Source organism: Staurois parvus, unplaced genomic scaffold, assembly GCF_062004578.1.
Source record: "Staurois parvus isolate SC_StPar_1 unplaced genomic scaffold, SC_StPar_1.0 ptg000051l, whole genome shotgun sequence".
Classification (NCBI taxonomy): domain Eukaryota; kingdom Metazoa; phylum Chordata; class Amphibia; order Anura; family Ranidae; genus Staurois; species Staurois parvus.
The window spans coordinates 3,567,384-3,593,441 of record NW_028317847.1 but is presented as its reverse complement, the minus strand read 5'-3'; the positions used below and the strand labels follow the sequence as shown (position 1 = coordinate 3,593,441).

General features: G+C 40.9%; 1 protein-coding gene across 1 annotated transcript in view; it reads right to left on the bottom strand.

The window, feature by feature from the left end:
• Positions 1 to 24,737, bottom strand: part of LOC149470197 (uncharacterized) — a 693,606-nt gene extending 668,869 nt beyond the window's left edge. Inside the window, 7 exon segments of the mRNA XM_089666341.1 lie at positions 3,849 to 3,972; positions 11,201 to 11,298; positions 15,277 to 15,426; positions 17,027 to 17,173; positions 22,264 to 22,373; positions 24,555 to 24,660; positions 24,663 to 24,737. Coding sequence (XP_089522467.1) covers positions 3,849 to 3,972; positions 11,201 to 11,298; positions 15,277 to 15,426; positions 17,027 to 17,173; positions 22,264 to 22,373; positions 24,555 to 24,660; positions 24,663 to 24,722 — 795 coding nt within the window. The 5' untranslated portion in view covers positions 24,723 to 24,737.
• Between the last annotated feature and the right edge of the window lie 1,321 nt (positions 24,738 to 26,058).

Here is a 26,058-nt window from a genome sequence, read left to right as displayed (position 1 = left end):
GACAGGTCTGTTCAGTGAGAACTTTGTCATTACTTAAGATACCAAAGTAACACATATTGGGGTTTTTTTTGAACAAGGCTTTCAGTGATGCAGATTCAGTCTTGCAGGAATGATTTTTTTTCAATAAAACACAACTAAACACAAGACACTTTTCCTCTTTTTTTGAGCAGCGTTTAAACATAAATAGTGTTACTGCAGATAAAGTTCCGGTTCACATATATGCAGATTGGATGCAGTTTGAACCACATCTAATCTGCATGAAATGTGAAATAACATTGCTTCCTATGGTGCCTATTCACATATGTCCGGTGCACTGGTGGTACAGATTTAGTTTGGATTGAAAGAGTCCTGCCCAGTTTCTGAGCAGTATGGTCCGGTTCAGGTGCGGACTACAGGCTATTGACTTCTATGGGATAAATATCTAAAAAACCAGCACATTGGTTCCCCATCACATGATTTGATAAAGTGCATGGGTTGCAAAAGCAAGTCCCCACTACCCATGGCGTATGACCTTCTGGTCGTATCCTGGTTCACCTTGTTTGGCATCCTTAGAGATGGTAACGGCCCTCTTCCGGCACATCACATTTAGTGTATGCGGCCCCAATCCGCAAACTGTGACACTTCCTACTGTGTCTAGCTGCCACACTACAGATCACCACGAAACAGCTTGGTTGCCAGCCACATTGTCAGCATCATCATTAGGCCATATAAGTGGAGACCTTGATTCTGCTTTTCCAAATAATTACCGATTTGTGCCATTTTATCTTTTCAAGCCGTCAAGGCTTTATTGATCCCTAATAAAACAGCAACTTCATTGGTTTTCTGATGGCGTCCGCTGTCTCCTTAAAGTCCACTGACTTTAATAGGAAGAATATGATAGTTCCAGGAGTCCTAAGTGCTTGTGGATAATTGTTGTTTTTATGTTGTGTTTTTTTTTTTTACTTTTATGGGAACTGTGTTTAAACCACACAGGTCAGCAGTTGGTCAGCAATCCTAACCTGAACCTGATCTAAACCTGACCTGAACAATTACTGTATCAATTATCTGTGAAACATGAGCTTAAATCCACATCGCACATGTGTGAATCAGCACAAAGTGCACATTTAATTCTGTAATTTGTCCTTTTTAAAATTACACTTAAATTTATGATGCTAGTACAAAGCATTGCAAAGGTATTTTTTACAAATGAATAAAAGTGTTTTTTTTTTTCCAATGTTGCACTTTTTTAAATGTGAAACGTATAAATATACATTAAAGGGGTAACAATATTAATGAATAAAAAAAAAAAATTTCAATGTTAATGGTTAATAAAATATAAAAAAAATAAAAAAATCAGCAGGAAAAAAATAAATGAATATAGAAGAATATGTTAATTAGGACTGATTTGAGTAAACTAAGGTTTAATAAGGGGTTAAACAGAGGAACAGTTTATTTGAAAAAAGAAAATAAAAAAAAAAAACACCCAGGATTTTATTGTTGAGGAGACATGCACTGTCTCTTCTGCATTAAATATGCCCCTACCTGCCTTCCCGCTGTCTTCTCTGGGCACTGTACCGGTCCGGTCTCTGAGTGCAGGGATGACTAGCTCTTGTGCATGCGCAGAAGTGAAGTCATCCCCCACCAGCCAATGAAGAGGCCAGGAGACCGGCACTAAAAAGAAGTTAGCATCTTACCTATCTCTGCATTTTGTTTTTCTAAGTAAAATCTGATGGAAAAACAAAGGCGTCACTTATAATATCTGGCTAAATTTGGTCACAAAACTCCCAATCGAAATGTAAACTCTCCTTCATATTTACCAAAACCATTAAGAGCCAACCTACATCCAATCTATTACCCAACAGGCTGGTGATTTTACTGCACAATTGTTGGTAGATCTATAGCAGATTGTACAGTAAGGTGTATGGTCAGCATTAGAGAGCCTCAAAGTCTTGCTTGTAATTTGATGGCATTCCCAGTAGTCTTCTTATTTTTCAGCATGGCCCCTGGCAAAATCTAGGTGGGCTTTTCTGTGCATGGGCTTTAGCAGAGGCTTCTTTTGTGTTGACACCCATGCATACCATTCCTCTGCAGTGTATGCCGTATTGTATCACGGGAAACAATCATCCCAGTTTGGATTTCTACTTCTTTAGCCAACTGCAGTGAAGTTGCATGGCGATTTTCTTCAACCCTTCTCATCAGGAGACACTCCTGTCGAGGTGTTAATTTCCATGGACAGCCTGGACATCTCTGTGAGATGGCTGCGGGTCCATCTTTGTTAAATTTTTGCTACAGTATTCTGACTGATAAGTAAAGCTTTGCTGATCTTCTTGTAGCCTTCACCTTTCTTGTGTAAAGAAATTATTTTCTTTCTCAGGCCTTGTGACATTTCTCTTCCATGTGGTGCCATTGCTGACAGCAAGAAATGGGAAGGAGTTCTCTTTGTTAAGCAACGCCCCTTTATAATCAACTGTCTGCTTTACACCTGTTTAATGAATCATTAGACTCACTTGTAATTGGATTCTTGTTAATTAGGATTTCGTTGTCTAAAATTTAGCTTTGCTCCTAAGACTTTCATTTGCAATCAATGGCCCACATTTGTGGGAATATTTTGTAGTATAGTGCCCCATAGAAAATGTTAATTCTGAAAGGAAAGGAAGGTTTTTGACAAATGTCTTGGGGTGTACTTACTTATGCTGTATAGTGTGTATATATATATATATATATATATATATATATATATATATATATATATATATATATATATATATATATATATATATATACACACACACACACACACATAGATACACATACATGTATACATACACACACACACACACACACACAACACGTACAGGAAAGGAAAACTACTTTTTTTAGTAAAGTTATTGTCAAGCCAAAGCACTTTCACAGTTTAAGGGTTACTGAGTCTCTAATTCTCTGCAATTCTTTAAGAGTCTTGCCACCCACCCACCCTTACCATGCAAGCTTCCATAGCCCCGAAGAAGGGGGTTATTTGTGATACCTGAAATGCATTGTCTGTTAACATCTTTTGTCATCTCAGTTAGTAACTAATACATTCAGACTTTTTGATGGAGGTTGTGGTGCTCACTTTGTGTTTCTTAATCATCTCAATTCTCCCCAGGGTGCTCTATGTGGTCTGCTGATCTATGTGACCAGCCTCAGTCAGCGCATTAGGGCTTGGTCATACCAACTGTGTTGAGCTATGTTCGTCTGCACTGATCAACGCTGGCCAAACGCCAGGGCTCACAGGAAACTATTTTTGTTTATGTACCCTATTCACACCATGTGCAGTGATGTGCGATGCATAAAAAGGAATGAAGTGCATTCCTCCCGCCATTGCTTGACTTGGGGAAAATGTTCTCAGCTCATATTATGAATCAACCATCTGCTTCAAAATGGTTGTTAGATCGACCATGGCAAGAGGAGAGGAGAGCAAATCTGTACTCATAACTAGGGTTATAAAGCACTTGAAACACAGGACAAAGTACTATATATACACACATAATCCCATAGGGGACAGAACTGTAAAATAAAAATCATAATGATAGATCTTCAAGAATCGTGATTCAAGCCCCTTAGATCCAGCTTTTCTTCTCACTTGAATAACTGGTGAGAGTTTCACCTGGACAGTAAGGGGAAACTCCAGCAGGCATTCTAGTGCTCTGTCAATCTATCCAAAAATGTTTTGTTTTTGTCTGAACAGCAGAGATGGGTAGGTTACTTTAGAACTGTTTAGCAAATACACAGTTTATATATGAGTGTTCAGTTGCTTGTTAAGCAGTTGGGGTGGAGCTGCCCTTTCAACAGTGCAATAGGTAGGTCAAAAACATGATACTTTCACTTACCTGCGGCTGCTCCATGCTGAAGTGGTAACTTGCCATCAGTTGCAAGGCTTCGGGGCTGTCTGGACTGTACTCTAGAGCTTTTTCAATGGCTTCTTTACATTTATCACCTGCTCCTTCTTTCATGCTGTCCAGAGAGACCATGAAAAGGTTTAGCTTTTTTGGAGAGATTACTTATAGGTCAGTCCTCACCAGAAACATATATAGGTAAAGGGTGGATTCTGATGGACTGAGGTACTCACTGAGTCAATATAAAAGAGACTGCATAAAAAAAAAAAAATTTAAATATATATACACACATATACATATATATATATACACACATACACACACACACACACACACACACACACATATATATATACACACACACACACACACACACACATATATATATATACACACACACACACACACACACACACATATATACACACACTAGCTCTCAACTATTTTCCTCAGACGTCCCCTCTTTCTGTTGATGTATAGATCTCTAGGAGAAAATGTATTATTTTGAGGGTAAAAACAAAGCCAGTTAAAAAGATAAAATAACAAAACCAGCTTTGCAGTTTTACACTCAAAATCAAACATTTATTATATTGCAGCTCACCAATTTTTAGATGTGATGACTGCATCAGTTTGCTTTTTTAGGCATTCTTCCTTCTATTTGCATCTGGTCATCCAGCCAGTAAGTCTGTTGTTCAAAAGAACAAGCTCTCCAGCAGAATGTATCAGTTTACAGGGATGAGACAAACCATTTACAACTGGCGGGGGGTTACAATGACCAGCTTCTTTAATTTAAGTAAAACCTTTAATTTATGTAAAACGGTTTCTGTAACTGCTTATAAAGTGTGAGCTGGAGTTTGGCATCAATGCCTTAGTGTATTTAAATCTGCTAGTACTTCTAACACTCCGCTCCCCCTAGACTGACAATGCTTCTGTCCAAAAGGTGCCTCCTGTGCTCTTTAATCCAGAGTGGGGGCACTGTAATAAAGGAGGTATGTTACTGTCCAGATCACCCAATAAAAATAAAGGGGTAAAAAAGCCTAAAAAATAAAACCAATGCAGACGCCATATTTAATGATTGGCAAGCTGCATTATATTACATTATTGCTTTTGGGTATAATACTGTTTTTAATGAATAGTTTTTTTGCAGTACTTTATTTCTGCTTCTGCCTTCTCGCCCGCAGAATAGGTAAGTATTCAGATCTTTCCTTTAAAGGGTAGTTAGAATAGTCTTACAATGGGTGTGAGAGTAGATTTAGGTATAATTAGCATTTGACTGAAATGTTACTTTAACGTTACACATGCGCATACAAAAATGACAATTGTACCACATATATTAGGTATTGCCATTAGAGATGAGCGAATTTCTCAAAAATTCGATTCGGCTGATTCGGCGAATTCCAGTGTGAAATTCGATTCGATGCGAATTTCTTCGCTACGAAGATGACATATAAAAAGGGTTTCTAGGCTTCAGAGAGCCTTTAAATTAGTGCAGAACACTGTACCTTTAATTTAAATGCCCTTGGAGATGAGGAAAGAGAAGGAGAAGGAGAAGGAGAAGGATGAGAAGAAGGAGAAGGAGAAGGATGAGAAGAAGGAGAAGGAGAAGGATGAGAAGAAGGAGAAGGAGAAGGATGAGAAGAAGGAGAAGGAGAAGGATGAGAAGAAGGAGAAGGAGAAGGATGAGAAGAAGGAGAAGGATGAGAAGAAGGAGAAGGATGAGAAGAAGGAGAAGGAGAAGGATGAGAAGAAGGAGAAGGATGAGAAGAAGGAGAAGGAGAAGGATGAGAAGATGGAGAAGGAGAAGGATGAGAAGAAGGAGAAGGAGAAGGATGAGAAGAAGGAGAAGGAGAAGGATGAGAAGAAGGAGAAGGATGAGAAGAAGGAGAAGGATGAGAAGAAGGAGAAGGATGAGAAGAAGGAGAAGGAGAAGGATGAGAAGAAGGAGAAGGATGAGAAGAAGGAGAAGGATGAGAAGAAGGAGAAGGAGAAGGAGAAGCAGAAGGAGAAGGATGAGAAGAAGGAAAAGGAGAAGGATGAGAAGATGGAGAAGGAGAAGGATGAGAAGAAGGAGAAGGAGAAGGATGAGAAGAAGGAGAAGGAGAAGGATGAGAAGATGGAGAAGGAGAAGGATGAGAAGAAGGAGAAGGAGAAGGATGAGAAGAAGGAGAAGGAGAAGGATGAGAAGAAGGAGAAGGAGAAGGATGAGAAGAAGGAGAAGGAGAAGGATGAGAAGAAGGAGAAGGAGAAGGATGAGAAGGATGAGAAGAAGGAGAAGGATGAGAAGAAGGAGAAGGAGAAGGATGAGAAGAAGGAGAAGGAGAAGGATGAGAAGAAGGAGAAGGATGAGAAGAAGGAGAAGGATGAGAAGAAGGAGAAGGATGAGAAGAAGGATGAGAAGAAGGAGAAGGATGAGAAGAAGGACAGTTCTGTGACAGTTTCTGTCTATTTCTGACAGTTCTGGGACATTCACTCCATACAGCTGTTTCAACCGCTGTATGGAGGGAATGTCATGGAACTGTCAGAAATAGTCTATTTCTGACAGTTCTGGGACATTCACTCCATACAGCTGTTTCAACCGCTGTATGGAGGGAATGTCATGGAACTGTCAGAAATAGACTATTAATGACAGTTCTGGGACTCTGACAGTTCCATGACATTCCCTTCATACAGCGGTTGAAACAGCTGTATGGAGTGAATGTCCCAGAACTGTCATTAATAGTCTATTTCTGACAGTTCCATGACATTCCCTCCATACAGCGGTTGAAACAGCTGTATGGAGTGATTGTCCCAGAACTGTCAGAAATAGTCTATTTCTGACAGTTCTGGGACATTCACTCCATACAGCTGTTTCAACCGCTGTATGGAGGGAATGTCATGGAACTGTCAGAGTCCCAGAACTGTCATTAATAGTCTATTTCTGACAGTTCCATGACATTCCCTCCATACAGCGGTTGAAACAGCTGTATGGAGTGAATGTCCCAGAACTGTCAGAAATAGACTATTTATGACAGTTCTGGGACATTCACTCCATACAGCGGTTGAAACATTGTATCTATTTTTTTCCATAAATGACATTCTGCAGATACACTTAGAGGAGCGCTGCAGATACACTTTTTGCCGGCTTGGAATTATTCTTATTTTCATCCTACTTCTTCTTTTTCTTCTTATGAGGATGAGGATGAGGATGAAGAAGAAGAAGTAGGATGAAAATAAGATTAATTCCAAGCCGGCAAAAAGTGTATCTGCAGCGCTCCTCTAAGTGTATTTGCAGAATGTCATTTATGGAAAAAAATAGATACAATGTTTCAACCGCTGTATGGAGTGAATGTCCCAGAACTGCCATAAATAGTCTATTTCTGACAGTTCTGGGACATTCACTCCATACAGCTGTTTCAACCGCTGTATGGAGGGAATGTCATAGAACTGTCAGAAATAGACTATTAATGACAGTTCTGGGACTGTCCTTCCATACAGCGGTTGAAACATTGTATCTATTTGTTTCCATAAATGGATCCATTTATGGAAACAAATAGATACAATGTTTCAACCGCTGTATGGAAGGACAGTCCCAGAACTGTCATTAATAGTCTATTTCTGACAGTTCTATGACATTCCCTCCATACAGCGGTTGAAACAGCTGTATGGAGTGAATGTCCCAGAACTGTCAGAAATAGACTATTTATGACAGTTCTGGGACTGTCCTTCCATACAGCGGTTGAAACATTGTATCTATTTTTTTCCATAAATGACATTCTGCAAATACACTTAGAGGAGCGCTGCAGATACACTTTTTGCCGGCTTGGAATTAATCTTATTTTCATCCTACTTCTTCTTCTTCATCCTCATCCTCATAAGAAGAAAAAGAAGAAGTAGGATGAAAATAAGAATAATTCCAAGCCGGCAAAAAGTGTATCTGCAGCGCTCCTCTAAGTGTATCTGCAGAATGTCATTTATGGAAAAAAATAGATACAATGTTTCAACCGCTGTATGGAGTGAATGTCCCAGAACTGTCATAAATAGTCTATTTCTGACAGTTCTGGGACATTCACTCCATACAGCTGTTTCAACCGCTGTATGGAGGGAATGTCATAGAACTGTCAGAAATAGACTATTAATGACAGTTCTGGGACTGTCCTTCCATACAGCGGTTGAAACATTGTATCTATTTGTTTCCATAAATGGATCCATTTATGGAAACAAATACATACAATGTTTCAACCGCTGTATGGAAGGACAGTCCCAGAACTGTCATTAATAGTCTATTTCTGACAGTTCTATGACATTCCCTCCATACAGCGGTTGAAACAGCTGTATGGAGTGAATGTCCCAGAACTGTCAGAAATAGACTATTTATGACAGTTCTGGGACTGTCCTTCCATACAGCGGTTGAAACATTGTATCTATTTTTTTCCATAAATGACATTCTGCAAATACACTTAGAGGAGCGCTGCAGATACACTTTTTGCCGGCTTGGAATTAATCTTATTTTCATCCTACTTCTTCTTCTTCATCCTCATAAGAAGAAAAAGAAGAAGTAGGATGAAAATAAGAATAATTCCAAGCCGGCAAAAAGTGTATCTGCAGCGCTCCTCTAAGTGTATCTGCAGAATGTCATTTATGGAAAAAAATAGATACAATGTTTCAACCGCTGTATGGAGTGAATGTCCCAGAACTGTCATAAATAGTCTATTTCTGACAGTTCTGGGACATTCACTCCATACAGCTGTTTCAACCGCTGTATGGAGGGAATGTCATAGAACTGTCAGAAATAGACTATTAATGACAGTTCTGGGACTGTCCTTCCATACAGCGGTTGAAACATTGTATCTATTTGTTTCCATAAATGGATCCATTTATGGAAACAAATAGATACAATGTTTCAACCGCTGTATGGAAGGACAGTCCCAGAACTGTCATTAATAGTCTATTTCTGACATTTCTATGACATTCCCTCCATACATCGGTTGAAACAGCTGTATGGAGTGAATGTCCCAGAACTGTCAGAAATAGACTATTTATGACAGTTCTGGGACTGTCCTTCCATACAGCGGTTGAAACATTGTATCTATTTTTTTCCATAAATGACATTCTGCAAATACACTTAGAGGAGCGCTGCAGATACACTTTTTGCCGGCTTGGAATTAATCTTATTTTCATCCTACTTCTTCTTCTTCATCCTCATCCTCATAAGAAGAAAAAGAAGAAGTAGGATGAAAATAAGAATAATTCCAAGCCGGCAAAAAGTGTATCTGCAGCGCTCCTCTAAGTGTATCTGCAGAATGTCATTTATGGAAAAAAATAGATACAATGTTTCAACCGCTGTATGGAGTGAATGTCCCAGAACTGTCATAAATAGTCTATTTCTGACAGTTCTGGGACATTCACTCCATACAGCTGTTTCAACCGCTGTATGGAGGGAATGTCATAGAACTGTCAGAAATAGAATGTTTCAACCGCTGTATGGAAGGACAGTCCCAGAACTGTCATTAATAGTCTATTTCTGACAGTTCTATGACATTCCCTCCATACAGCGGTTGAAACAGCTGTATGGAGTGAATGTCCCAGAACTGTCAGAAATAGACTATTTCTGACAGTTCTGGGACATTCCCTCCATACAGCGGTTTCCGGCAAAAAGTGTATGTGCAGAGTTCCTCTATTCTGCAGATACACTTAGAGGAGCTCTGCAGATACACTTAGAGGAGCTCTGCACATACACTTTTTGCCGGCTTGGAATTATTCTTATTTTCATCCTTCTTCTTCTTCTTCTTCTTCTTCATCCTCATCCTCTTCTTCTTCTTCTGAGGATGAGGATGAGGATGAAGAAGAAGAAGAAGAAGAAGTAGGATGAAAATAAGATTAATTCCAAGCCGGCAAAAAGTGTATGTGCAGAGCTCCTCTAAGTGTATCTGCAGAATAGAGGAACTCTGCACATACACTTTTTGCCGGCTTGCAATTATTCTTATTTTCATCCTACTTCTTCTTCTTCTTCTTCTTCTTCTTCTTCTTCTTCTTCATCCTCTTCTTCTTCTTCTGAGGATGAGGATAAAGAAGAAGAAGAAGAAGAAGAAGTAGGATGAAAATAAGATTAATTCCAAACAGGCAAAAAGTGTATGTGCAGAGCTCCTCTAAGTGTATCTGCAGAATAGAGGAACTCTGCACATACACTTTTTGCCGGCTTGGAATTATTCTTATTTTCATCCTACTGCTTCTTCTTCTTCTTCATCCTCATCCTCATCCTCAGAAGAAGAGGATGAGGATGAGGATGAAGAAGAAGAAGAAGAAGAAGAAGAAGTAGGATGAAAAGAAGAATAATTCCAAGCCGGCAAAAAGTGTATGTGCAGAGTTCCTCTATTTCTGACAGTTCTCTCACAGCTTCTTCACATGAACAGTGGTTGAAACATCTGTATCCTAAATGTAAACTAATAGATACAATGTTTCAACTGCTAAACATGTGTTCCTTCTGTCAGAGAACTGTCAGAAATAGCGGAGCTCACTGCAGGGACACTTTTGCCGGCTGATCGGGAAATGTTCGATTCGCGCACCCGAAGTAGGCAAAATTTCGGTTTCGCCGCGAATCGAATATTTCCTGAAATTCGACTCGAATTCCGGTTCGCCTGGTTCGATTCGCTCATCTCTAATTGCCATACATGCCAAAGAGAAAGAAAAAGAAAAAGTTCTAGGACCATTGTTCACAGTTACCTCTATATTGATGAGCTGTAAAGCTTTTAAAAGTATTGCCTATGAATAATTTGCGCACATAATTTTAAGGCTTGACCTAATTGGTATCAATTTACTCTAAACAACCTTACCTTTTATATTACGCCAAAAAATTGAGGATTGGATTTGTGTGCATTATTGTATTGTGTTTGAAAACTTAATCTGAGTGTATTTATCAAAAATATTTATTGGATTAGCAGTCCTTAATTTTAAAATAGCATCTACCAAAATGTTATTCTAAACAGTCTCCTCTTTCAGAAAATAGATAATTTTTGTGGGGTTTAAAATGAATTTTCATTTACAAATGCGTATGTTGGATCTGTGCACAAAATGAAAAATTGGTTTTGGCAGCGAAAGGTGTAAACCCCAAGTCAGCTGAAGGACCCCGCCAAGCAGCAGACTATTTTCCTGATATCATTTCAGCTTTACCGACGGTACCACGGAAAAGGTCATGCTTCCTCTGCCCAGGATCTGCTTTGAGCTTTCGGCTGAGGTCTAATTCAAACACTACTGCTTTACCAAAAGCGAGGATAACAAAGAACTTACAGGTGAAATCTCTGATTTTCACATCTGACACTTAAGCGGTAACAAAAAAAAAAAAAGGGAAAATTCACAGACATGCCATTTACCAGAGATCAGTGAGATAGATCTCTGCGATGGAGCAGAACGCTGTGGAGATGTCCTTTGTAGTGACTTCATTCTCCTCCGGCCAGCTCGCTGCCCCCGACTGCAAAGAAGAGAAAGTACGGTAATTACTTTGTTGGAGAATTAAGACTGTTAGCGGTGCCATTATATAAAACAATGTGTGATATCTACAGAAGTTTTTCCCAACTTTACTGAACTTTTAACCTGCTTTTAAAGGGAAACTTTATCAAGCTGTTTGTGCATCATATTACTTCTGACAAATTCTTTATTTAAAAAAGAACATCTTGTCTATCAAAAGTTCAGCTTCAAGTTCCTACTAAAGGTTAGCCAAAGATGGCTCAAAACTCAGCCAGTTCAGCAGAGACTGGGCAAACTTCGATCCATGTATGACCACTGTGGTTGAACAGAAGATCAACTTCTGTTCAACCGCCCTTTTGGAAAATAGCTGCTTAATCAGCACTGCAGGCTATAGCCAGCAGCACTGATCTGTGTATTCTCACGGTGAGGAAGTCTCCCCGTTGTCAGAATACAATGACACGGCCGGGAGGATTCCCCCTTCCACCTGGAATGGATTGGGTAATCAGGTCAGTCACGTACCTTGTAGGTCACTGGATTTCGAGTGGTTGTACTGAGATGATGCCCGCAGCTGCAGACATCATCCCAGTATTGTTCTTTTAGAGCCAACGGTCAGTTCACTTGTAAAATCAGTGGAAGGCAGGTGCGGACTGACCATTTGGAAACCCGGGCACTGCCCGAGGGCCCGGGGTCAGTAGGGGGCCCCATGAGATGCCCCTGGTACCTATTTCATAGGCTTTTTTGAGTTTGGGCAAGGACACAGGGGCCCCATGAGTTATCAGTCCGCCCCTGGTGGGAGGGGACCCCCCACCACCTTCCATGGCTTTAACAGGATCTCCCGTCCCACCGGGAGTCCTGATTGACCAGTCAGCGCTTCTGCAGGCTGAACACAGAGCCAAACATCCCTCCCAGTTTGCTCAGAAATAAACAGCATCATTTTTTAATAAAAAGAAGCATTTAATCACATAGATCTTGGTGTGATTAATTGCTTTTAAGGGCAGAGGGGGGATTGGGGTCTTAATGACTCCAGATCCCTCCATAAAGAGTGCCTGTCACATGCCTATTGCTGTCACAAGGGAGGTTTACATTCCTTGTGACAGCAATAAAAGTGATTACAAAAAATACACTTAAAGCATGACATGTTTGGTATCTATTATGTAACATCATCTTTTATATTTTACCAAAAATTGGGTTATGTATTTTTTTTTTTTATGCAAAAAAAACACATTAAAAAAGTGTAAAAAAATACATTTGAAAAACGGCTGCACAAATACCTTGATTGTTGCCATTGAGGTTTCAATAATACTATTTATCTTTAATTGTGCTACATATCTCAAATTGATGTCATTCTTTACAGATATCCATATGTGCATCTACTCCTGAGAAACGAACTGAGATTCGTAAAACGCGTCGAGTTCTTAAGATGCAATTTTCAACTTCATTATGTGCTGATATTTTGAACCATTTAATTGTGTATGAAATGTATTATGGAATCATCACGAATCAGCTTGACAATTATTTATCAATTTTCCACATCATGTAATGAGAATTGTATTTACTCAATAATAAAGCTGTAGATTATGTACCTAATGGTTGTGTGTGTTGCAACTCACTCAAGGCGTCCCAGGGCAAACTTATGCTTTTTTGATCTTATACAAAAAAAATTAAAGCAGTATTAAACCCAAAAGCAAACATTTATTATATTGCAGCTTACCAAATCTTAGAGATGATGGCTGCCTTGGTTTCTTTTTTTAGGATTTATTTCTTCTATTGTTAACTGGTGATCCAGCCCGCAAGTCTGTTTTTTACAAGCGCAAGCTCTCCAGCAGAATGTATCAGTTTACATGGATGAGATAAACCATTTAAAGTGGTAGTAAACTGCCAGAAAATAAAAAAAAACAAACAACAACAACGGGCCCCTGCAGATTTAGGTCATAACGTACTAGTATACACAGCATACTAGTACATTATGACATACTTACCTTTACACGAAGCACTGTCATGGCTCCCCGGCGTTGCCATCTTCTCCCAGTCTTCCTTTCATGTTCGCGAACTCCAGCCGTATGTATGGCTTGAGCCACAATGACGTCACTCCCACACATGTACCCGGGAGCCCTCGGCTGCAACACAGGCTCTAAAAATCCGACGCAACTAGGCCGTTCCTTCAAAGCACATGCACCAGTGACGTCACCGGCTTCATGCTCTGTGAATATCTCCCAAACAGTGGAAATTTAGGAGATATTCACTGTACCTACAGATATGCCTTATTATAGGCTTACCTGTAGGTACACCTTAAACAAAAGACTTTACTACCACCTTAACACTGGCAGGGATGATTAAAATGATCAGCTTTTATTTATTCATGGAAAAACTTTATCCCAAAAAGGAAAAAAAAACTGTTTGTTGATACTGATTATAAAGCGTGAACTGGAGTTTGATTTCAGGGTGTTAGTCATTAAATCTGTTAATACATTTAACATTCCCCCCCCAGACTGACAATACTGCTGTCTGCTGTGTCTCCTCTGCTCAATTCTCCAGAGTTGTGACTCACTAATACAGGACTTGTGTTATTGGCCAGATCTATATATAACCTCTGTATGCTCAAACCCTACAAAAAAAAAAAAATCACTAATTGTGAAACAACCGTGAAAACATATATTGTGCCAAAAAATAAAAATATAATAAAATTATACACGATTGCATAATTTTATATTTTTATTTTTTGGGAGATATGTTTTCACGGTTGTTTCACAATTAGTGATTTTTTTTGTAGGGTTTGAGCATATTGAGGTTATATATAGATTATTATACTTTCAAGGGTGAAAGTTAGACTTTTATGCTATAGGGTGTTAGTTGTTCATTTGTACGTTTAGGTGGATACCGTATTTATATAGATTATTGGCCAGATCACCAGGTGAAAACAGAGGGGAAAAGCCAAAGAAAAGAAAACAAATGCAGCCATCACATCCAATGATTGGTAAGCTGCACTAGATTACATTTTTGGCTTTGGGTTTAATAGTGCTTTAAAGAAGTTCTACTACTACTCTAATAAAACCATACACTTTAAAGAACCAAAAAAAAAAAAAAAAATCACAAAAAGTATTACAAAGTATTAAAAAAAAGGGAATTGCTATGTTATACTTATGCTGTCCACACTCCAGCTTTGTCCCCGACTTCCTCCTCCATCCAGCGCCAACAGTCCTCTTCGGGCAGAGCCATAGTCATGTAATTCTGCATATTTACTGTGAACCTCGCTTGTCATTTACACTTCCCATAGGGTACATCACCACTAGGGCTGAGCTCACAGTACAGCTGAGGGGCGCTCACACATCATTACATGAGCACCACTCAGCCCTAGAAGAATAATCACCACAGGAAGAAGAGGAAGCTGTCCTGGTGTCACTGGACCAGCTAGAGGACTCAGAAAAAAAGGTATGCGTAGGTTTTAAAAAGACCGGGTTGGGGGGAGCAAAAGGCTGGAGTTGCACAAAAGGTACCTATACACATGAGATGAGAGTCATCCAATCCAGCCACACCTATGGAGGCCACCTGGCGGGCTTATCGGGTAAGAAGTAGTCAAGCTGGTCATACACTAGACTTTCAAACAAATGTTTGTACGAAAATTCCCAGTACATTTGTCACTCGAAAGTAGCCCAATAGCTTTTAGCATTTCATTTTGAAATGGACCTTACCAAACTAAATCAGCATTCATTGTTTGTTCAAGAAAAAAATTCCACCCTGTTCCATTGAAATTCTCGTCACTGTGGTTAAAAACGAACATTTGATCCCACTAACGATTTTAATATCAAACGAATGTTGGTAAAATGAAATATTTTACTAGTGTATTGGCCTTCTTCCCACTGATAAGCCAGCACCAGAAGTGCCATCACCCCCACATTCACAAATAACTTGAAGGTCATGAAATTCAACCATTTGTATTTATGAATGGTTGGCAAATTACAGAAAACATGACATCATAACTTACCACTTGTGGCTGCCTCTGATAAGAGTGGATCATGATTTCCAGCCCTTTATGGAAATACTGTAAGGCTTCCTCCTTGCAATGAATCTGTCCGAGATACATGTATTTGGCGTGCCCTTTGTCCGGACTAAGCTCAACGGCTCTCAGAAAGACGTGATGAAGAGTTAAGGAAGCAAAATGAGGTGGTCTAAATACATTTATATCAAGTGAACCTATCAATTAAAACTCAAGTCCAGTGTAAAACCATGAGTGGCTAGCATTGGCTATTGGCTGCAATACTTGCCCTATATCTGGTACTGCACCAATCAGACTCAATCTGGTGCTGCTCCTCTTCTAGGTTAAATGACCTTCTGGCCATTCAACCCATTTCCTGCTTGAGGTGATTGTAGCCGTACTAGTGCACTTGCGACAGAAACTATTGAATACTATCTGTGATACCTTTTTAATTTGTAGTAACATACAATTTTTTCAGGACAAGCTTTCGAGGTGTACCCCCTACCTCAAGGTTCAAGCTGTACTAATGCACAAAGTTTTGTATGCAAACAAAAAAACGTAACAAAGAACCTTATGTTGGTGAAACAGGACAGAAGTTACAAACAAGGATGAACATGCACAGGCACACTGTCATGTTTCACATGACTGTCATATGCCTTTAAGTGTTCTTTGTATTTTGTCTCTGCTCCTCCCTTTCCTTTGGTTTAGTTCATGCTGTATAGATAGCCCACCCTTTTTCCCAGTAATACATTTCAGCTTCAAGCCTCATGTCTTATGGAAGCAGATCACATTATGATCTTTTGACGTATCCAATGTTCATTGTTGTAAGATTCTCTCAGTTTATGGAATAAACTTCACAAGATCTACAAGGTGCCGTCTGGATCGAGTCACTGCCTGTGTTATTCAACTAAGATCGGAGTTATCGCTATCTCATCACAACTGTAAGTTACAGAGATCACACTTTCAATGCTTAGATTGGAGAGACAGAACACACACCATCAAGGAACATAAGGAAGATCTCTGCACACCTGTGGCACATCATTTCTCACAACCAGACCACACTATGGAAGATCTTGAGGTCTTAGTTCTTAAAGCGGAGTTCCACCCAAAAGTGAAAGCTCCACTTTTCTGCCTCTTACACATTTGGCACCTTTTGGTGGGGGGTGCGGGTACCTGGTTTGACAGGTACCTGCTCCCACTTCCGGCTCAGTTCACCTCGGCAAACTGAGCCAGATATTACAACACTGCAGCCCTCTGGGACACTTCCAAGGTCCCAGAGGACTTCCACCCATTCACAAAGTGCAGCGCGCTCTGCGCATGTACAGTAGGAAACTGGCGGTAAGGAAGCTGCAAGGCTTCACTGCTGGTTTCCCTTAGTCAAGATGGTCGCATCAGCACCTGACAGCGGATTTAAGAATCAGCTCAGGGTGAAGACACTCCTGGATCCATGGACAGGTAAGTGCCCTAATATTAATTGTAATTGTAGCTGCTGACTTAATTTTTTCACTTTAATTAAAATTGCAAAACTATTCAGGGAAGGAAAAAACTTTTGAACTAAGAATGATAGATTTATTTGACACAAAATGGTTTGTTTCTCTCTGCTGCATTAAGGATTTTCCCATCACCAGAGGATGAAGAGGGTGGAAAGACCCTGTTCCTGAAATCCAAGCCGAAAGCAAATATCTCTGGACTGACTACCATAAGCATCTTAAGGATTTCATGTTATTGGAGCCTCCAGTCTAAAATGTAGAAAGGATATCTGTTTGGCTTTGTCAGCATTGCCCAGCTCCATACAGATGTTCCCCATCATGTCCAGTATCTCCAGGTTGGCTGGCTCTATGTCCAGGGCTCGTTGACAAAACAGCTGGGCCATCTCATAGTTAAAATTGCCCAAATATTCTTCAGCCTTTCAGAAAATAAAAAGGAACAACAATATTAAAATTAAAAGATTTGAATTAAATGTTTGTTCTATGGCATTTAAAGTGACCATCAATATTAAAAAAAAAAAAAAAAACACTAATGCAGAGAACATCCTTAAAGTAGTATTAAGCCCCCTGTGATGATTAGTTTAACACATTAAAGTATCATTAGACCCACATCATTAAAAAAGAAACAAAAAAACTTATCAGTAAATGCTGTATTACATGCTGTTCATGCTCTTCTCACTCAGTCACTATGGGATTTGTTTTCTGCAAAAAACCTGGTTGATCCTGCTGTTCGCTATCTCCCCCTTCTGTCCATGTCCCCCAATGCAGTTGGGAATTTTTAAAATCAGTGTTGGCAACTACTGCACATGCTCAGTTTTTTTTTTCCAGTGAGATTCTAAGCATTTCCCATCTATGCATCCCAAGTGACTATAGTCACACAAGTGGGCGTATACATAGTAAATGACAGCCCACTCCCTCCCTCCTCCTTCATGCCCACTGACCAGCTAAACACAATGGGGTGGGATATTACATCTTGACAACAAAACACTATTATTCTAAGACATGGGTTGGAAGGAAGTGACACAGCCTGTGACTGTCAGAAATCCGCCACACCAAGTTATTGCCATAAAATAATAAATATTTGGTATAAATTATATATTTGGTTTCACTCTGTATCCCAAAGGCTGTTTCCTTTTCTCTCAATATGTAAGCAGCAACCAAGGACTAGAAGCTCCCCATTATGTTTCCATGCAGACAGGCTGGGAAAGAGCTGGGTCATGTCAAAGATGAATATCAATTAGTAAAAAGGCACTTGGATTTTTTTTAATTAAAATAATTGCAGTGCCATCATCCATATACAGAAAGAGAAGGGATAATTTAAATTAAACAGTGTAAGTTTAGTATCCTGTAACTGTTATAAATCTTTCGCACTTGCAATTTAAAAAACTTTTAATTGGCTCCTGCTCTCTCAGTACTGCTTCCCTTAACGTCTGGTCTTCACAAGAAAAAGAGTTAACAGTGGACACTGCAGTCTGGAGCCAGTATGTTAGTTTGGAGAAAGGGGGGGAGCAGGGGCGTGCCTTGCCATTCTAGGCTATGGGGTTGTGTGTTTCTATTGATGTACACAGTGTAGGGAGGCACAATTCTAGTTCCTGTATGAAAGGGTGACTCCATAGGATGCTACAAGAGAAAGGAGCTACCCTGAAACCGGTGCTGAGGTCATTGCACCAGCTTGAACTGGAACACAGTCAAGGATTGAAATATAAAGAAGCTGCATACTCAGTAAGTGATTAGATCAGCTGCTGAAAATTCTTAAATAACTGAGAGTTTAATATTACTTTAATACTTACCTGTCCAGCAGCCATGGACACTGAACTCTGACATGCATCTGACCTTTTTGGGAGTATAGGATGTCTGCATGCCCTGTGCTCTGGGCTTTCATCTGCTTACCCCTATGGCACTACAGGATCGAGTTCAATATTCCCAAGGTACACGTTCCTGAAGCTGGCTGTAAATGTAAATGGGTGCTGCAGCAACCACCCGGCTGGAAATTGAAGACATTCAAGTCAAGAGGTTTGTCACCAGCACACCAAGGATCTACAGGATTACCAAGGATCTACAGGATTGGTCCAAAGCTTTATGTTGCCATAATATCATAATTACAATAGCGACATTTCAGAGCCTCGCAAGACCCCTTCATCAGGTATGTGACATGTGACATGCCACATGCCTGATGATGGGATCCTGCGTGGCTCTGAAACATTGCTATTGTAACCACTATGACACTACAGGATACAGTAATGATATAGGGACCAGTGGATGGGACCAGCAGCAGGAGGACCATGCACTTGACATGCATAGAAATGTATTGGATGCTGAAGGTTCTACAAGAGAAGATTTGTGGCATGAGCGGCAGGACTGGTAAGTGTGAACCCTTTTTTCTGTTTTTATTTAAAATAATGACAGTGTCACTTTAAAGTGCATCTAGTAATATCAGAAATTGCTCTGTCCCTGGAATTCTGAATTAAGGGATTCAGGGACTGAAATTATGATAATTATATAAAATGGTCTGATTTTGGCACAGTTGGGATGTGCCGGAATGCTCTAGTAGTTCACTTGTAGCCTTAACCCGTTGACGCCAACGTAACACAAATATGCGGCCTTACAGAACTGGGTTCTTTTCCGTGGGGCCGTATATTTGTGTACCTGTCTTTCTGCTGGGAGCGCACCGCACGGCACGCTCCCAGCACAGAGACCGCGGTGTCACTGAGAGGCCCATGTCCAGTTCTAATGATCGGGACCTGGGACTCCCGATTCCAGGTCACATGATCGCTGTGATAGCCTCTGATTGGCTATCACAGTAATCAGTCAATGTACAGCCCGGCCTCCTTGTTTTTTTTTTCTCTCTATTAATGAAGGAGAGAGATACATTGTATCTCTATAACTCCTGGCATAGAGGGGGAAAAATGTTTGTTAAAAACTAAAGAAATAAATATTAAAAAATAAAGAAAAAATACCTAGATAAAAGGTTTGATCTAGTTCAGTGTCAGGGCAAGTGTTTGGGTCAAGGTCAGGGTCAAAGTTCAAAGGTCAGGATTAAAAACCAATTGGTGTCAGTGTGTTTTAGGTAAAAAAAAAAAAGACAAAAACTAAATGTGCACGATTGTTTCTGGGCTGTACTACGGGTACAAACAACAAATAACATACACATACAGTTGCAAGAAAAAGTATGTAAACCCCTTGGGATTACGTGGAGTTTTGCATGAATTGGGCATAAAATGTGCTCTGAACGTCATCTAAGTCACAACAATAGAAGAACACAGTCTGCTGAACATAATACTACACAAACATTAGATGTTGCCATGGTTTAATTGCACATAACATGTAAACATTCACAGTGCAGGGAGGAAAAAGTATGTGAGGCCCTAGCTTAATGACTTCTCCCAGAGCTAATTGGAGCCAGGAGTGAGCCAACCTTGACTCCAATCAGTGTGATGATATTGGATGTGTTGCTGACAGCTGTCCTGCCCTTAAAAAACACACACCTGTTTTTGGGTTTACTGGTTTCAAGAAGCACTGTCTGATGTGAACCATGCCTCACAGAAAAGAGCTCTCAGAAGACCTACGATCAAGAATTGTTGACTTGCATGAAGCTGGAAAGGGTTACAAAAGTATCTCCAAAAGCCTTGATGTTCATGTGTCCACAGTAAGACAGACTGTCTACAAATGGAGAAAGTTTAGCACTGTTGCTACTCTCCCTAGGCGCGGTCGTCCTGTAAAAATGACTGCAAGAGCACAGCGCAGAATGCTGCATGAGGTAAAGAAGAATCCCAGAGTGTCAGCTAAAGACCTACAGAAGTCTCTGGCACATGCTAACATTTTTGTTGACACATCTACAATAAGGAAAACATTAAACAAGAATGGAGTACATGGGAAGACACCACGGAGGAAGCCATTGCTGTCCAAAAAGAATATTGCAGCACGTTTGAAGTTTGCAAAAGAGCACCTGGATGTTCCACAGCACTACTGGCAAAATATACTGTGGACAGATGAAACCAAGATTGAGTTGTTTGGGAAGAACACACAACACTATGTGTGGAGAAAAAAAGGCACAGCACACCAACATCAAAACCTCATCCCCACTGTAAAACATGGTGGAGGGAGCATCATGGTTTGGGGCTGCTTTGCTGCCTCAGGGCCTGGACGGATTGTTGTCATTGATGGGAAAATGAATTCCAGAGTTTATCAAGACATTTTGCAGGAAAACGAACGACCATCTGTCCGCCAACTGAAGCTCCGCAGAGGATGGGTGATGCAACAGGACAATGACCCAAAGCATACAAGTAATTCAACAAAACAATGGCTGCAACAGCACAGAATATGCCTTCTGGAGTGGCACAGTCACAGTCCTGACCTCAACCCGATTGAAATGCTGTGGCATGACCTTAAGAGAGCGATTCACACCAGACATCCCAAGAATATTGCTACACTGAAACAGTTTTCTGAAGAGGAGTGGTCCAAAATTACTCCAGATCGTTGTGCAGGTCTGATCTGCAACTACAGGAAACGTTTGGTTGAGGTTATTGCTGCCAAAGGAGGGTCAACCAGTTATTAAGTCCAAAGGTTCACATACTTTTTCCTCCCTACACTGTGAATGTTTACATGTTATGTGCAATTAAACCATGGCAACATCTAATGTTTGTGTAGTATTATGTTCAGCAGACTGTGTTCTTCTATTGTTGTGACTTAGATGACGTTCAGAGCACATTTTATGTCCAATTAATGCAAAACTCCACGTAATCCCAAGGGGTTCACATACTTTTTCTTGCAACTGTATATGGTATTGCTGCAATCATCATGAGCTGGAGAATTTATTTTATGTTGTTCTTTTGTGGCAGGTTATGGTAGTAACAAGAAACACACAGCTAAATAAAACAAAATTATTATTTTTTTTTACTATTTTGGGTCAGTTTTCCTTTGATAATAAAAAAAAAATCAGGAGATATCCATTACCATTCCCCACCAAATGAAAGTCCACTTTGTCCTAAAATAAACAAGGTATAATTCACCTGACTTTACAAAGTAGTTGTGATATGTACGGTTTTACTAACACATGTCAATGTTGCAAAATTGTGCTTAGGCATTTAGATTTGTTTTACCCTTAGGCGTGAAGGGGTTAATTTGGCCATTAAAACATAGTAACAGCATATATAAAAAAGACATTCCTATTGATAACCTACTGAGCTTTATTCTCCATGGTCACGTCCACGCAACAGGGTGTCTTCAGAGGTTGCAGGAGGTTCCCTGAGCAGTGAACAGTGGTGGATCTAGCTTCTGTATGATGGAACCTGCATAGTTACATCGCCAACATTACACTGGGCCAGATGGGGGATCATTGGGCCATCTCCCCTCAAGTCTCTCAGGTAAATCACCCCTCTCTGTAAGGGGAACCTTCTAGTTAATTTTTTAATCGACTGTCTTCTGTAGACAATCTGGACATAGGAGTCACAGTTGCTGCATCAAAACTGTACAATCAATAGCTAACAGTATACACATATTTCCATATCACCTTCTCCAAGAGTTGATGTACGGAGTATTTCTGAGCGGTTTTCTTTTTTGCTTTATTTTGCATCCTGACTTTCATGCGATCTTGTGCTGAAAAGCCAGTTACATCATGTCCTAAAGAGAAAAAAAAACAAGATACAGTTATATGTTACCTAGAAGAAATCCCTAATGAAAAAGTGGGACATTATTTCAAAATGAGTAAAAATGTTGTAAAAATAAAAATAACCATCTTTGTCTTTTACTGGAATTGCAGCTAATTGACAGCTGTAGGAAGGGCCGGGACAAGGGGGGGCAGGAGGGTCAGCTGCCATGGGCACAGTGGAGCAAGGAGGCAGAGAAAGGGCACAGGGCAGTAAATCCATTCTACGACATGCATTAACAGTGTGGGAGGGGGTGCAGTTCCAAATTCTTGTCCTGGTCAACAGATGAACTTGTCCCAGTACTGGCTGTAGGTCCTCAAAAGTTCAGCACCAAGAAAAGAGGGGAGCATGGACATCGCAACACTGGAGGGGTAAATGTGCCATGATGTGAAAATATGTGTATACTTATACATTATGGCAAAAAGCTCCTGGGGGCCTAAAATTGTTTATTTAATCTGGCAGTTTAGTTCTGCTTTATACACATCTTTGGGTCCCCAAGGTAGTATTTTGTGCATTTTTAATACTTCCCATATGGCCATATGTAGTACAGAGACCACTTCTGATCTTCTGTAGCAGGGAGTCATCCTCTGCATTATTGGGGTCTCGCTAGAGGAAGCGCGGGATTGCGCATCACTAGAGGAAGCGCGGGATCGCGCATCGCTAGAGGAAGCGCGGGATCGCGCATCGCTAGAGTAAGTAAGATGTCGTGTCTCGGCAGAGGAAGTAAGGGATCGGGTCTCGGCAGAGGAAGTAAGGGATCGGGTCTCGGCAGAGGAAGTAAGGGATCGGGTCTCGGCAGAGGAAGTAAGGGATCGCGTCTCGGCAGAGGAAGTAAGGGATCGCGTCTCGGCAGAGGAAGTAAGGGATCGCGTCTAGGCAGAGGAAGTAAGGGATCGCGTCTCGGCAGAGGAAGTAAGGGATCGGGACTGGGCAGAGAAGTAAGGGATCGGGTCTCGGCAGAGAAGTAAGGGATCGGGTCTCGGCAGAGAAGTAAGGGATCGGGTCTCGGCAGAGAAGTAAGGGATCGGGTCTCGGCAGAGAAGTAAGGGATCGGGACTGGGCAGAGAAGTAAGGGATCGGGTCCCGGCAGAGATGTAAGGGATCGGGACTGGGTAGAGAAGTAAGGGACTGGGTAGAGAAGTAAGGGATCGGGTCTCGGCAGAGATGTAAGGGATCGGGACTGGGCAGAGAAGTAAGGGATCGGGTCCCGGCAGAGATGTAAGGGATCGGGACTGGGTAGAGAAGTAAGGGATCGGGACTGGGTAGAGAAGTAAGGGATCGGGTCTCGGCAGAGATGTAAGGGATCGGGACTGGGTAGAGAAGTAAGGGATCGGGTCTCGGCAGAGATGTAAGGGATCGGGACTGGGTAGAGAAGTAAGGGATCGGGTCTCGGCAGAGATGTAAGGGATCGGGACTGGGTAGAGAAGTAAGGGATCGGGTCTGGGTAGAGAAGTAAGGGATCGGGTCTCGGCAGAGATGTAAGGGATCGCGTCTCGGCAGAGGAAGTAAGGGATCGCGTCTCGGCAGAGGAAGTAAGGGATCGCGTCTCGGCAGAGGAAGTAAGGGATCGCGTCTCGGCAGAGGAAGTAAGGGATCGCGTCTCGGCAGAGGAAGTAAGGGATCGCGTCTCGGCAGAGGAAGTAAGGGATCGCGTCTCGGCAGAGGAAGTAAGGGATCGAGTCTCGGCAGAGGAAGTAAGGGATCGAGTCTCGGCAGAGGAAGTAAGGGATCGAGTCTCGGCAGAGGAAGTAAGGGATCGCGTCTCGGCAGAGAAGTAAGGGATCGGGTCTCGGCAGAGAAGTAAGGGATCGGGACTGGGCAGAGAAGTAAGGGATCGGGACTGGGTAGAGAAGGGACTGGGTAGAGAAGTAAGGGACTGGGTAGAGAAGTAAGGGACTGGGTAGAGAAGTAAGGGATCGGGTCTCGGCAGAGATGTAAGGGATCGGGACTGGGCAGAGAAGTAAGGGATCGGGTCCCGGCAGAGATGTAAGGGATCGGGACTGGGTAGAGAAGTAAGGGATCGGGTCTCGGCAGAGATGTAAGGGATCGAGACTGGGTAGAGAAGTAAGGGATCGGGTCTCGGCAGAGATGTAAGGGATCGGGTCTCGGCAGAGAAGTCGCGCTAACAAGTATGAGATGTGATGGATGTGCTCACCTCCCCTCCTCTGCCTCCTCTTGTTGCTCTTCTGTCCTCCCATAGCTGACAGCCCCGACCACACACAGCCAGCTCTCAGCTCACTTCCTGCAGCACCATGTGCAGTATACAGCGATGTGTGGATCTCAGCTGGGACGGCGGCCGCCTGCGGACAAACCTCCTCCACATGCGATCCTGACATGTCTGATCTGGTTACCTTGTATCCTTCATTAACAAGGAGGCTGTAATGACACTATATAACTGATCGGTGCAGTCAAGGAACAAGTGTCAGAAAGCTGGAAATAGAGGGGGCACATCACGTGGAGGAGATCTCTGACAACGAACAATGTCTTGTTCTCCCTGAGTAATAAATATGACACATGGGGAGCAAGACAGAGAAGACCCGGATGGAGCAGAGAGAGGAAAGATCAAACTGAATGTTGGGATCTGTTCATTTATTTATATGTTGTCTGCTTAAAACACTTCTCCATGTGTTGTTATTATTATTAGCATTATTACTATTAATATTATTCACCATGTATTATTTTTTATTATTATTATGATTATTATTATTGTTTACTATATATTATTATTCCTTTATTATTATTAATAATAATAATAATATTTACCATGTATTACTATTATTCATATATTGTTATTAATATTTTTTTACACTATATTTGTGTTAATATTATTAACAACCATATATTATTATTATTATAAAATTTTGTTATTATTGTTATTGCAATTATAATTCTTAACATTATTATTTGCCAAGTATTATTATTGTTATTATTTACCATTCATTGTTGTATTTCTGATGTACTATTATGACATTACATGTTTTTGGTTTCTGTGTGACAACATATACCAGTCATTAGGGGGTTGATTTACTAAAACTGGAGAGTGCAAACTCTGGAGCAGCTCTTCATAGAAACTAATCAGCTTTCAGGTTTTTTTTTTTTTTGGTTTTTTTTCTTGTCAAACAAGGTGAAGTTGGAAGCTGATTGTCTATCATGCACACCTGCACCAGATTTTGCACTCTCAAGTTTTAGTAAATCAAACCCACTATGTCAAAGTCGTATGTACTTCCTTACTGCCTTCTTTAGATATACAGGTGAAACTCAAAAAATTAGAATATCGTACAAAAGTTCATTTATTTCTGTAATGCAACTTAAAAGGTGAAACTAATATATGAGATAGACTCATTGCATGCAAAGCAAGATAGCTCAAGCCGTGATTTGTCATAATTGTGATGATTATGGATTACAGCTCATAAAAACCCCAAATCCACAATCTCAGAAAATGAGAATATTGTGAAAAGGTGCAATATTGTCGGCTCAAAGTGTCCCACTCTAATCAGCTAATTAAGCCATAACACCTGCAAAGGGTTCCTGAGCCTTTAAATGGTCTCTCAGTCTGGTTCAGTAGGAATCACAATCATGGGAAAGACTGCTGACCTGACAGTTGTGCAGAAAACCATCATTGACACCCTCCATAAGGAGGGAAAGCCTCAAAAGCTAAT